Source organism: Microcaecilia unicolor, chromosome 10 (genome assembly GCF_901765095.1).
Source record: "Microcaecilia unicolor chromosome 10, aMicUni1.1, whole genome shotgun sequence".
In the NCBI taxonomy this organism is placed as follows: domain Eukaryota; kingdom Metazoa; phylum Chordata; class Amphibia; order Gymnophiona; family Siphonopidae; genus Microcaecilia; species Microcaecilia unicolor.
The window spans coordinates 186485600-186500166 of record NC_044040.1 but is presented as its reverse complement, the minus strand read 5'-3'; the positions used below and the strand labels follow the sequence as shown (position 1 = coordinate 186500166).

General features: G+C 42.4%; 1 protein-coding gene across 1 annotated transcript; it reads left to right on the top strand.

Annotated features, from left to right (window-relative positions):
* The first annotated feature begins 265 nt into the window (after positions 1-265).
* On the top strand, positions 266-14288 carry LOC115478366 (ankyrin repeat domain-containing protein 65-like). Its single transcript, XM_030215666.1, has 3 exons — positions 266-516; positions 9228-9777; positions 13872-14288. Exons 1-3 carry the CDS (start codon positions 266-268, stop codon positions 14286-14288), a joined length of 1218 nt encoding a protein of 405 aa, XP_030071526.1.
* The last annotated feature ends 279 nt before the right edge of the window (positions 14289-14567 follow it).

Sequence of the window (14567 nt, the reverse complement as noted above, 5' to 3'; positions counted from 1 at the left end):
CCCCATGACAAAAGAAAGCTTAAGAACTCCGGGAATGAAGTTTAGTGAGCTGAAGCAAAGCTTTCACCAGTAAGCAACGTGTCAAATTGTGGTGCCCATAGAAACAGCAAAACAGGAACAGGCTCAGTCCAATCCCAGGTCCTTAAACAGATTTGGGCTACAGAGTGAGACTTGCACAGATAGTGAACCCTCTTTCCCAAGTGTGCCAAAATTTTCACCAAGCAATCTTTGGACAGATTCCCCTCCAACCCCACTGAAAGCAGCCATGACTACCCACATGGAGATGATATGGAAACTGCTGGAACTTCACGATTATGTGTCACTCTCCAAGTCTGAACGTCAAGTCAGGAGAGGTGCAAGCATGAAGCAGTGGCAGCTGGAGAGGTGGCCACACCTGAGGTCCTCTGATAATAACTCATTGGAGAGCAGAGAGAAACTGCTGCAGAAGGCTGCTTGGGATGGTGCACTGGAACAATTCAATGGCTTGCTGAGCTTTGGTGTACATGTGAACTCACAGTAAGTGTGTTATTTATTATTTTTTTTCAGTGTGCCTCAGCTTCCGTCTGCTCCTTCGACCATTCAGCTCAATGGGAACAAATGAAGGGATGGTGAAGTCACCCTTCAGTCACAGATAACTGGCAGCTTTTCTCCCATCTGTAACTCTCTCCTGCCTTGTCTAATCCAATAATTTCCATGTCAGTCCTCAGGGAAGAGTGATATATTGTACTTTCTTCTTGCCCCTCCTCCAGAACACATGCACCTAGTGTGATGTTGTGTATGAATGCACCAACTTAATTTTAGAATATCTATATTAAAGTCCTGAATGGAGTGAAACAGGTAAATGAGAATCCATTGTTTACGCTTTCAAAAAGTACAAAGACTATGGGACAATCCATGCAGTTGCATAGGGTCTGATATTTAGTCGGAGGCGGTGAACGTTTTGCTCACCGCTTGCAGAGTTATTCCCAGACCTGTCCGGGCTTCGGCTTGAATATCTGGTTATTTTTAAATCATAAGTAGATAAATATTGCCATACTGGAACAGGCCAAAGGTCCATCGAGCCCAGCATCCTGTTTCCAACAGTGACCAATCCAGGTCACAAGTTACCTGGCAAGATCCCAAAAAAGTACAAAACATGTTATGCTGCTTATCCTAAAAATACGTAGAGTTTAAAGCAAGAGCGTCTAATATCTTCCAAATGGGCTTTTCCAATGTGTTATTCTAAAAGGTTTATCAGGGAAAGTCTCATATAGTCACCGGGGCGATTTTTGTGCCACCAATAAGGTTTACCCCTATTTCATGACAATTGTAATCATCGACTCACCCCCAACCTGCCTCTTTTTTTATTATTTTCTTAATATTTAAATGTTTTTTGCAAATTTTCTAGTTTATTTACCTGTATCTGATTACTTCATAATCAAAAAAGAGGCAGGTTGGGGGTGAGTCGATGATTACAATTGTCACGAAATAGGGCAGTAACTCAGAACTGAAGTGCACTGGGCGTGCAAAAGCGCTTATGAGGCTTAGTAAAAGGGTCCCTATGTTGTGCAGAACACAGGGAACGTGTTGCTACATATGGGATAAATGAACTGGACAGGAAAGAAGGTAAATGTCTATAGTATGACTGATGCGCAGTGGTAAGAATTTTGTACAAGACACAGTGCCCAACAGGGAGCCAGTGTACTTCTATAAACCATGGGAATACCCTGTCATACTTCCGTGCACCATAGAATAACACTTCAGCAGTATTACGTGCAAGTTGATGTTGTAAGCTGATAATGGTGTAAGACAGGAAGAAGTGAATTACAATAATCAATCTGTGATATGACAAGTGCACGAATAAGCAGAAGCAAAAAGCTTTGGTCAATAAGTGGTCCAGTGGAACACGCTTTCCAAAAATACTAGGACTAGGGGGCATGCGATGAAACTACAATGTAGTAAATTTAAAACGAATCGGAGAAAAATTTTCTTCACGCAATATGTAATTAAATTCTGGAATTTGTTGCCAGAGAATGTGGTAAAGGCGGTTAGCTTAGTGGAGTTTAAAAAAGGTTTGGGCGGCTGCCTAAAGGAAAAGTCCATAGACCGTTATTAAATGGACTTGGGGAAAATCCACTATATCTGGGATAAGCAGTATAAAATGTTTTGTACTTTTTTGGGATCTTGCCAGGTATTTGTGACCTGGATTGGCCACTGTTGGAAGCAGGATGCTGGGCTCGATGGACCTTTGGTCTTTCCCAGTATGGGATTTCTTGATATAATTTGATAAACGTATATCAGACATGAGATGTTTATTGAGGGTAATCCCAAACACCTTCAGTGAATCACAGAGAACGATAGGGTATCTTAAATCGACAGAAATTTTAGGGGCCCTTTTACTAAGCTGCATAAGCTCCTATGCGCACCCAACTTGTATCATTTCCGAGTTACCGCACGGCTACCGCATGGCCCTTGCAGTAATTTCATTTTTGGCACGTCCGAAAAAATATTTTTTATTTTCTGGTATGCACCAGCTACCTGCGTCAAGTGGCATTTGATGTGTGTAGGTCATTAACGCCCGGTTACTGCATGAGACTTTACTACTAGGTCAATGGCTGGCAGTAAGGTCTCAGACCCAAAATGGATGTGCGGCAATTTTCATTTTGCCACACGTCCGTTTTTGGCAAAAATTTTAAAAAGGCATTTTTTTTACAGGTGCGCTAAAAAATGATTCTGCGTGCACCCAAAACATGCATCTACACTACTGCAGGCCATTTTTCAGTACATCTTAGTAAAAGGACCCCTATTTATACAAGGGGTTGAATACCAAGAGAATAATACCACTTCAGTTTTACTCTGGTTCAATTTCAAGCCATGGTTAATTATCTAGTATGCAATGACCTCAAGTTTATGAGTAAGTCCAGAAAGAGGGTCATTTAAGGAGGAATTAACAGCTGGATGTCACCAGTAAAGCCAAAGCTGTAAGAAATATGTTTAATATTGGAGCCCTGAGGTAATCCACCTTGTAATGAACGTGGTGAGGATACAGATCCAGACCAAATTACCCTGAAAGATCTAATGGACAGGTAAGACTGTAACCACTTAAGGGCAGTACCATAAATATGCAAATCAGCAAGCTGCTGAAGAAGCAGAGAGTTATTCATAAATCAAATGTATGTTTATGTTTATTAGAGCTTGATGTACCACTTTGGCTAACTGGTAGGATAAAGCAGTTCACAAATAAAAAGGAACAAATCATAAATGCAGGAAAAAGAAGACCATAAAACAATAAGAAAGAGCCTTTCATCCATGGATAAAGAATGAGGAGAGATGGAGGACAGGTCCCAGGAGTTTGATCTGTGCCAACCACAGTCTACTATATGGAACCGTAGGCTAGTTCAAATAGAAACATCTTCAATCGGATTTTAAGGTTTTTAGGTGCTGACTTGGAGCAGAGGCCAGGGAGAAGAGAATTCCAGAGGAAATGTGCTAAGAAAAAGAAAGTTGAGGGGCCCTACGCACACCCAATGTGCGCCAAAATGGAGTTACCGCCTGGTTACCACGTGGCCCTTGCGGTAATTTCATTTTTGGCGTGCTTCCAATACGCGTGTCTGAAAAATGTTTTTTATTTTTGAGCGAGCATAACGGACGCATGTCAAGTGGCATTTGGTGGGCGTAGGTCATTACCGTCCAGTTACCGCGTGAGTCTTTACCGCTAGGTCAATGGCTGGCAGTAAGGTCTCATACCCAAAATGGACGGGTGGCAATTTTCAACGCACCCCCAAAACCCACGCCTACACTACCGTAAGTCATTTTTCAGTGTACCTTTGTAAAACAACCCCTGAGTGATGTGAGGATTCCCATCGAGCGAGTCTAGGAGAGGGAAGAATGAGCCAGTGAGAGTCCAAAGAGTGTAATGAGCATGTAGGAGTATATGGGGAAATTAAAGAAGAAAGATAGGGAGGAGAACTTGAATAATAGATCTTGTGAGCTAATGATAGTATCTTAAATTGGATTCTCTAGTGGATAGGCAGCCAATGAAGTTTGACAAGTATAGGCGTTACACGATGAAATCGTTTTGAGTTGGAAATAAGCCATGAGATCAAGGGATAAGAAAAGGACCTCATGGTGACATCAAGAAAAAAGGGCAAATTTGAGGCTGGGCGATAGTAGCAGTAAAAGGATCTAGCTTTGAGTTCTTCAAATGAGGATGAACACAAGACTACTTCCAATCAGTGGGGAAGGTACTAGTTTGCAAGCCAGTAACGTTGGAACACACTCTAGGGAAAGACGGATCCTTATCGTTTTAAGAGAAAATTAGGCACAGGGATCTGGAGTAGGCTGTGGAAGAATTCAGCCACAGAGGCCACTAAAACTCAGGGCAGAATGCAAAGATGAAGGGTCTATATTATCATCAGAGTTCATTGTACTCAAATTTAGAGCTAATGTTAAGTCTGAACACACACAGAGTCTGGCAAATCTAGAGTCAATAAAGGCAGAGACAAAGCAGGATAAGGAAGAGTGAATTATAGCTATTTTCTAAGAAAGTCAAGTGCCAAATCAGCATGTAGGAAGTTGGAGGAATTAAAATGAGTCATTGTACTGAAAAGTTGCCTAACGAGTCTAAACAGTCGGGCTGAATTAGTGTCCCTTTGTAAAAGAGTGGAGAAATATTCCCTCCGAGGTTTAGCAACAGCAAGCTGGTAAGCTCACAGAAAGAGGGATAAGTTACTATTATTATTATTGTATTCCACATTATCCCAAACAAGCTCAGGTTCAATGTGACTTACAGTCAAGAAAAAACATCAAAAACAAAATACAGTCAGATAATTAATTATAACATTTTAACATATTAGGAATGATTGTGTGTTTGTCATGAAGCTAGGCTAGAGTATTGGTTATGTTGAAACATATAAGAGAGACGGCAACATTAATTTATTGTCTTTTGATAAGATATGTATTAATTTTTATTTATTTATTTATTTATTTGTTTGTTTGTTTCCTTGGTATCCCACATTTTCCCACCTATTTGCAGGCTCAATGTGGCTTACATGGTACAGTACACTCCAGTAGAGAACAAATACAAAATGGTGTTATGGTCAATAAGGTTCATGGAGGAGTGGTCTAGTGGTTAGGGTGGTGGACTTTGGTCCTGGGGAACTGAGGAACTGAGTTTGATTCCCACTTCAGGCACAGGCAGCTCCTTGTGACTCTGGGCAAGTCACTTAACCCTCCATTGCCCCAGGTACAAATAAGTACCTGCATACAATATGTAAGCCGCATTGAGCCTGCCATGAGTGGGAAAGTGCGGGGCACAAATGTAACAAAAATAAATGTGTTACAGACACATTGAGGAATCGTAGAGAAGGAGAGTTAGGTAGTGGCCAAGTACGATCTTAGGTTTCATTGTGTTGCAGAAAATAGAAAAGCCTTTAGTACATAAGTAATGCCATACTGGGAAAAGACCAAAGGCCCATCAAGCCCAGCATCCTGTCCCTGACAGCGGCCAATCCAGGTCAAGGGCACCTGGCAGCTTCCCAAACGTACAAACATTCTATACATGGTATTCCCGAAATTGTAGATTTTTCCAAGTCCATTTAGTAGCGGTCCTTCCCTCTCAGTGTCCCACCCTCCTCTGATGTAATTTCCTCTTTCTACAAGGGTGGGACACTGAGAGGGAAGGGAAGGCTGGAGGCGAGCCGATTACGTAGTAGCTCATTTGCATACGGTTACGAACCCAGCCAGCCAGCCATCCAGGAACGCAGATTGACAAATTATTATAAAGGAGATTTAAAGGGTGATTCTGTATCAAGCTCAGCTGCAGTTATACACGTCTGATGCACATAACTGCAAAATAAGCACTACTTATGCACACTTCTTAAGCTTAAGCCTAAATGGTATTGCATGCAATTGTGAAGGGGGCTTAAATATGTATGTCACCATTGTGTTAGTGGTTAGATGAGCTTGAGGTCTTTTATAAGTTGTATGCTGATGATGTTTTAGGTATTTTCCCCCCTGTTTACAGGGATTCCTTTGATGTTTTGTCTAGAGCTAAACTCTGTTGCGGATTAATGATTGGATGACAACCAATTGGCTGGCTATAAATCTTACGAAAACTGAATTGATGGTGTGATCTAATACTGTTTTGGTAAGAACTCCTCTGGTGTTGAAATTGGATCAGGTTGAAATTCCTCTTCATACTCAAATTATGAGTTTGGGAGTAATTGTTGATTCTGCTCTCACAATGAAACTTTTTGTGAGGAGCTTAATCTTGAGCTCCTGCTATAGACTGCAGATGTGTCGTTTAAAATGTTTTCTTTCTCATGATGATTTTCGGATTGTTCTTCAAGTGCTCATTCTTGTGCATCTTGATTATTGTAAATATTTGTTATTTGTTACTTGATTTGTGTTTGACTTCTCTTAGAGCCTTTCAATCTGCCCAGAATTCAGCAGCTTGACTGTTTGGCAATGTGTCTCATTTTAAGAACATAAGCATTGCTATACTGGGGCAGATGGAAGGTCCATCAAGCCTAGTATCCTGATTCCAACAGTGACCAATCCAGGTCACAAATACCTGGCAAGATCCCAACAGAGTAAAAATAGATTTTATGCTACTTATCCTAGAAATAAGCAGTGGAGTTTCCCTACATCCATCTTAATAATGGCTTATGGACTTTTCTTTTAGAAAGTTATCTAAACCTTTTTTAAACCCTGCTAAGCTAACTGCTTTTACCACTTGTTTTGGCAATGAATTCCAGATTTTAATTAGCTATAGCTTGGGTTCCTCTTTCCTATATACATCTCTTTGCATTTGCTCACATTAAATGTCATCTGCCATTTGGATGCCCAATTTCCCAGTCTTGTAAGGTCCTCTTGCAATTTTTCACAATCCTCTTTTGATCATATTACACCTTTGCTCCTTAAGCCTGCAAATAGGTGGGAAAATGTAGGATACAAATGTAATAAATAAAATAAATAAGCATCACTAGTTGCCAGTTTTTTTGGCATGTGAAGTTTAAGGTGTTATGTTTGATTTACAGGGTTTTGGCGGGGGAGGATCCTTATTTTGTTCATTCTGCAACTTATTCATCCAGTTTGATGGTTGTGCTCTGGGATAGATAGGTTACTGATGTTGTCTGCTTTTAAGAGACTACCGATTGGTTGAAATGCACCATCATAAGTCCTTTCTTATTGGAGCCCTTTTTGAGTGGCTTACTAGTGCTGTATAAACACAGGTAAATTATTGTACTTTTCCCAAGCAGGTGAAGAAATTGCTATTTCAGGAACATAAGTGTTGCCATACTGGGACAGACCAAAGGTCCATCAAGCCCAGCATCCTGTTTCCAACAGTGGTCAATCTAGATCACAAATACCTGGCAAGATCCCAAAAAACTTCAATACATTTTACGCTGCTTATCCCAGAAATAAACCAATATCAAAATATAAACGGAAGGATATCACACAAAACACTTGTGTAGCATAAATGAGGTGACGTCTCATATCATTAGACACTACTGCTATTCACATCACTCCCGTGGTGAATCTGTATATATGTGTCAAGATATAATCATTGACTCTATCCTCCACCCACCTATTGTATTTTTTTCTTTCCCATTATAATATATCAACATATGCAGCACTTAGCTTAACGGACTGGTGCGTTACCTCACAGGTGTGCCTGTATGCCCCAACAGGTGCCTGTTTCGCAACGCTTCTTCAAAGGGGACTTACACACCGTTTAGCCTGCAAAGATATACAGATATCCCAGAAATAAGCAGTGGATTTTCCCCAAGTCATTTTAATAATGGCTTATGGACGTTTCCTTTAGGAAGCCGTCCGAACCTTTTTTTAAACCTCGCTAAGCTAACAGGACACACTCAGCCAGTCAGGTTTTTAAGATACCTGCAATGAATATGCATGAGATAAATTTGCATGCATTGTCTTCATTGTATGCAAATCAATCTCATGCATATTCATTCTGGGTATCCTGAAAACCTGACTGGCTGGGTGCAAACTGGGTTGAGAACCTCTAGTTTAAAGTATAAGTACTCTTAGCCTAGTCCCTCTGAGTAAAATGATCAGATCAAACATTTTACTGGACACACACAGGAAACATTTCTTCCATTCTTTTGGTAGCTCCTTGCTCTCAGATGTACCATCTGATGATGAGAAAGGCTACACTTTCCCATTTCACTTCCTGCAAGCATGCAGTTCAAAACACAGACATCATCTCTGAATCAGTCCAAGGCTTCATTCAGTGGAAGATAACATACTGAATTCCAAGACTAAAATTTGGGAATTTTCTATTAACATGGTTAAATAAATGTTGAGATTTATTAAACTTGAAAAAATGTCATGGCTTTTGAGCATGCATTTCTTGCTGCCACTTTGTAATTCTTATTTTTTTTCCCCGCAGTGATCCCCGTGTTAACGTTGCACTGATCGTAATGCAGAATATTGTTTTAATACCCTTATTATATCAAATCTTTTTCATGCAGTCTTGGATCATAACCCACATGGCTCCGTTTGATGAGCAACACATGAATTATAGGAAAAGCTGTGGATGAATTTTCCTGTGTGTTTCTACTTAATCTCTGTTTGCTTATTCTTTTTCACCAATGTCCCACTCTCACTACGGTTTTATTTTACTTTCATAAGTCAGCAGACAAGAAGAAACACATCCAACCACTCATATGAGTTAGGCTGTGAAATCGCTAGGAGCAACAGAACCCAGAGTTATCTTTACTTAGGGGTCCTTTTACAAAGGCACGCTGAAAAATGGCTTGCGGTAGTATAGGCGCGGGTTTTGGGCGCGCACCGATCCATTTTTTAGCGTGCCTGTAAAAAAGGCCCTTTTTTTGCTGAAAATGGACGTGTGGCAAAATTAAAGTTGCCGCGCGTCCATTTTGGGTCCGAGACCTTACCGCCAGCCATTGACCTAGCGGTAAAGAATCCAGGCGGTAATGACCTACGCACATCAAATGCCACTTGGCGTACGTCCGTTATGCGCGCCCGAAAATAAAAAAAAATTTTTCAGACGCGCGTATTGGACATGCACCAAAAATGAAATTACCGCAAGAGCCACATAGCAGTTGGGTGGTAACTCAATTTTGGCGCACGTTGGGCGCGCATAGATGCTTACGCGGCTTAGTAAAAGGGCCCCTAAAAGAATTATGCTCAGAAAATTTCCTGCTTTGGAAAAACATTAAAACGAATAACTACTTTTACTTTTTACAAACCCTTGACAGGGACAACAGAGGGTGGTCACCTCTTCATATTGCCGCTTGCTGTGGGAATCTTCCTTTGATAAAGCACCTTCTTCAAAAGGGAGCATCCGTTCGTATACAAGATGTTTGTCACTATACACCACTGCATAGGGCAGCTTGGAATGGACACACGGAAAGCATGGAATGTCTCTTACGGAACGGAGCTTTGCCAGATGCTCTGACCTCTTCTGGGCAATCACCCCTACATTTAGCTGCAGCCAACGGGCACGTATCTGCTGCAAAAACATTACTCAAATACAAAGCCTCTGTTGATGCTAAAGATATTAACAAGTGGACTCCATTGCACTGGTCTTCTATCAATGGCCACACGGATGTGCTTGACCTGCTTTTATCAATGGGAGCTTCATTAGAGGACACAAAGCATACTGGTGTCACACTGCTGCAACTAGTGGTTATGGCAGGGTGTGTCCAAAGTACTAAATACCTACTGAAGAGGAAAGTGGATCCAAATATCACAAATCACGATGGCCAAACTGCACTTCATGTAGCTTCTGAATCTGGAAATGAGAAGGTAGGGAATACAATTCTGCAAATGCATCCTAGAAGTCAGATATTCTTAGCATAATTTTCATAGACACAAAATGGGAGATACCTTTTAGCACATCTGGTTCATTTGCTAAGTTTGTTATGTTACTATAAGAATATTGATCAATACATGTTCAGCTACTCCACTCAATGCACCATCACAAATATTACACTTTTATTTATAAATTCTGGCACACATCAACTTAAAGGTATCAACTTTACCTATTAGCTTTGGCCTGTACACCACCACTCATGACAATGGAGACAAAGACAAGCAGACAGCTAGAAAAAAAAAAGTAATACAAACAGAAAAATGCTATCAAAAAGTAGAATGCATTCTATTTGTAACTAATATGTAAAGTTCTGTATGTCTAACACAACGCAAGTGCAACCACCAATGATCTAAAGTTACAAAGCAGGAAAATCCCGAGAATCCACTGGAACGAATGCTCTATTTCTACACATAAACATTAACATAAACAGAACAATACTTCAAACCTAAAAGAAACAAATCAGAGAACAGACAAACCAGTGTTACAGAAGGTAAGTTTTTCTGCCTTGCACAGCTGTTGCATGATATGCTCTGAGAAAGGAAAATGTTAGTTAGGTTCTTAAGCCACATCAGGAAAACAACTGGTACCTAAAAGCCAGAAGGACGCATACCTCCCCCCCCCCCCCCAATTCTATAAATGGTACCCGAGTTAGGCACACAGTTATTGAATAGGGCCAGTTATGTGAGTCAATTACTTGGCACTAAATTGATGAATAATTGGCAATAAATCCCAATAGTTGTTGTTAACAAGCCTAATTGGCATCAGTTTGCAGTTTTTATAAACAGCGCATCTAACTTCTCTTATGCACAAATGCAAAGGGGATGTTAACGTGGGAGGGGCATGGGATGTAATGTGGGAGGGGCATGCACACACTTTATAGAATAGTTGCATTTACATGCGCTACCATTAATGCCAGCCATAGACAATGCATAAGTGGTCACACGTAAATTTTGGCGCATAACTGCAGACTTATGCTAGTATTCTAGAGCAGATTTTGTGCCCAATTCTGCTGTTACATTAATACTGACCTAACTTTTAGCAACTTATATAGAATTTATACCCAGCTATCCAACATTTGCTTTCCCCGAGGTGGCCATAATTCTAGCAGTGGTTATAATTCGTTTCTTTACATGCACCATAGTTTAACATATTTGAAAGCCCTTTAAATACATTTCTTCTTTGACTGTTTTTTGTTTGTTTTGGAGAACGTATTTCAAAACAAATAAGGAATATAGTAAGAATGTGGGAAAGGCAGTGCTTTGTGTCTTGTGCAAAGATCAAGTGACCAGCATGAAATCATTCGAAGGCCACTGTGAATTTCACATATTTCGAGCAGTGACACACCAGAGGTGACGTGGTAAGTCCACCCTCCCGGCACCTAGCATACTGTGTACATTATGTTCACAAATGGGCCAGTGATTCAGTGAAGATTTATCTACCTGCAACATCATTTTTTACATGGGCGAAGAACTGTAACTATAAAGGTTAGAAATAGAAATGAAACAAAAGGAAAGTGAAATAAAGTGATTCCTTTATTCTTGGACTAGCATAATACTTTTTTTTTTTTTTTACAATCTTTTTAAGGCTGCCACACTACTTTTACATAGGTTGGCAAATCCTGAACGTACAATGGCTGCAGAACTCAAATCATGCCAGTAGGTGGTACTGAAATTCCGTTCCTCGGTTCTAAAAATTAAAAAACAAACAAACAACAAAGTGCTGTTTTCCACCTGAGAAAATGTTCTACTGCAAAACTGAAACAGAATGTCCTTCATAATGCAACTACTTAGTTCTGTGCATCTATCCAGGCTAATTGGTCTTGTCAGATAAAGGAAAATTACAGTACAGTCTCTAATAATAGGGGCGGAAGGCTGCAATAAGCACAGAGTTTTAGTGGCAAAGTTAGGGTAAAGCCAGGGATCCATGGCCAGTCCAAGAGTATCTGATGGTAGGAAAGCTGTAGCCCTACTCTCACCCCACCCACAGTCCTGTACCCCCTTTCCCTCTAACTCTGCCCCCCCCCCCCCAGGAATCCATCAACCCCCTTTCTCCTTCCAGCCCCAGGCAACACACACACCCCTTAGTCCAGTAAATTCCTTTTCCCTCTGTACCCCACAAGGAGGCTAGCAACTCCCTTTCCCCTGTCCTTCAGGTAACCAGCATCTTCCACTCCACTCCCTAACTGCCCCCCTAGGTCCAGCATCTACCCTTCCCCTTCCTGCCCCCCCGGGGATCCCATATATCCCTATCCCCTCTCTAACCATACTCTCCTCCAGGTCCAGCATCTGCCTTTACCCTTCCTACCCCATCCAGGTCTAATATCTCCCTTACCTACACTCTAGGTCCATCATTTCATTTCCTCTTCCCTATCCCAGTCTCATGTCCTTCATCTCCCCCCCCCCCCCCCCCACATACACACACACACCTTTCTCTTTCCCCTGCCACCCTACCTCTTCCCAGTCACAGCAGGTTCAGGTGGAGAACCGTTCAGCTTCCACCAAACAAAGGCAAAAGACCAGCAGCGTTTGAGCAGGAGCCTCTATGGAAAATTCCTGCACTGGTGCTATGTACCTGTGTAGTGTCTGAGAAAAGGTAGAACAGCAGTAGTAGAGGAAAAGGAAGAGGTGGAATGATGAGATACCACTCTACTGTCACATTGCTGCCCCCCCAAAAAAAATATATATCCTAGATAATAATTCTCACCACCAACATTCCAATATGTCTGCCTGTGTCCGTGGTGCCTTCGGAGTTGCTGAGCTAGGCTCCGTAGCCAGGCTGACGTCACAGCTGATTCCCAGGCAGGGGGAGGAGTAGGGAAACGCGGAGCAAGTGGCAGGGAGTGGCGCATCAAACAATGACCCTCCTCTCCCCTGCCCCCCCCCCCCCCGCCAGCCACCCATGTCCAACGACCCTGCTCTCTCATCTGCTCCTCCTTCATCCACCCAGGTTGTGTAACCAGTTCTTCGGGGCAGGCAGGAAAGATCCCCGGTCCTGCCTGCCCGGTGCTGGTGCTGACGCTTCCCCGCTGCCGGATTGCTGTTCAAAATGGCCACCAATACTTACAAGGGCGGCCTTCAAGACTTCAGCAGAAGTCTCGCGAGTCCGCCATTGGAAGTCTCGGTGGCCATTTTGAACAGCGATCTGGCAGCAGGGGCAGCAGCTGGCAGGCAGGACCGGGGATCTTTCCTGCCTGCCTTCCCCCGAAGAATTGGTTATACAACCTGGGTGAAAGAGCAGGGTCGTTGGACATGGGTGGCTGGAGGGGGGTAGGGGGAGAGTAGGGTCGCTGGACATGGGTGGCTGGAGGGGGGCAGGGGGGAGAGTAGGGTTGCTGGACATGGGTGGCTGCAGGGGGGGCAGAGGGAGAGGAGGGTCACAGGACATGGGTGGCTGCAGGGGGGCAGGGGAGAAGAGGTAGGGGTGGAAGGGGGGCCTCAGACCATAAAGGGAGGGGGAGGGGCACTCACTCACTCTCTGTCTCTCACATACACTCTCTATGACACTCTCCATCTCTCACACACACTCTGAGGAAAACCTTGCTAGCGCCCATTTCATTTCTGACAGAAACGGGCCTTTTTCACTAGTATATATATATATATATATATATATATATATATATATATTGTTACCCTAGGTGGACACCTAGTCCACCTAGTGGCAGCAGGAGGAAATAGATTGAATAGCTTTTGCACACATCACCCTGTCATCATCTTCTGTGTTCTGTTAGATTGTTTATTTGTAGTAAATAAACTTTTAATGCGGCATATACACTGCCTCTCCCCACATTACCCCAAATTAAAATGAACATTTTCACATTTTTAATATCATACATCTACAAATCTTCTGCAAATCTTTTGCTCGTACTGTGGAGAGCCAAGAAGTTCACAAAGGCCTAGCCTATTTAAAAGAGAAGCATGTACCGCCTTGGGTGAATCTCTTCATAAAGGCGGTTAATAAATCCAAATAAATGTAGTGAGAATCCTGGAGCCGCAAGTGCATTCACTCATCTAATCCCTCTCGCTTCCAGATCACACGATTGCTTTTAGAAGGAGGGGCCTCGGTGACTGCTTCAGATAAAGATCAGCTCACGCCCCTGCATCGTGCAGCAAGGCATGGCTCTGCAATCTCAGTATATCTACTCCTGCAATACAGAGCCTCCGCGCATGACAGAGACCAGCTAGGAATGACTCCTTTACATCATTCTGCCTTCGGAGGTCACATTCAAACATCTTCCATTCTCCTTCAATATGGTGCAGACATCAATGCTAGAGATTGGCTTGGGAAGACGCCTTTTCATCTGGCTGCAGAGAAAGGTCATTCTAAACTGCTGCAATATTTGAGGGAAGCTGGGTCTAATCTCTCTCTTAAAACAAAGTGGAATGAAACAGCTGGTGATCTGGCTCTGCAGGGGAATCATGGAGAAGTAAGTGCTCAGTGTTCTTAGCATGAATCTAGGCTAGATTTAGTTCATTGGCTCCAGTATACTGTATATTAGTATTTGGCAGCCCAGGCCTGAGACTTTGGTTCAGGATCTAAAAATGACCAGAAATGTACAGGCCTTTAGTCGTAATTTGAACTCTGAAGTTCCAGCAAGCTCCTGAGCTATTGGGACACACCATGCAGCAAAATGAGGGAGGAGCTAGGGTGCAAAATCCTCAAAAACAGGACACAGATGGCTCCTCAGGAAGATGTAGCAATATGTGGGTAACAATTGTTTTGGGAA

Coding starts and splice junctions, on each gene's coding strand:
- LOC115478366 (XM_030215666.1), top strand. CDS start 266: ATGACTACCCACATGGAGATGATATGGAAACTGCTGGAACTTCACGAT. Junction 517..9,227: donor GGTGTACATGTGAACTCACA/GTAAGTGTGTTA, acceptor AACCCTTGACAG/GGACAACAGAGGGTGGTCAC. Junction 9,778..13,871: donor CTGAATCTGGAAATGAGAAG/GTAGGGAATACA, acceptor TCTCGCTTCCAG/ATCACACGATTGCTTTTAGA.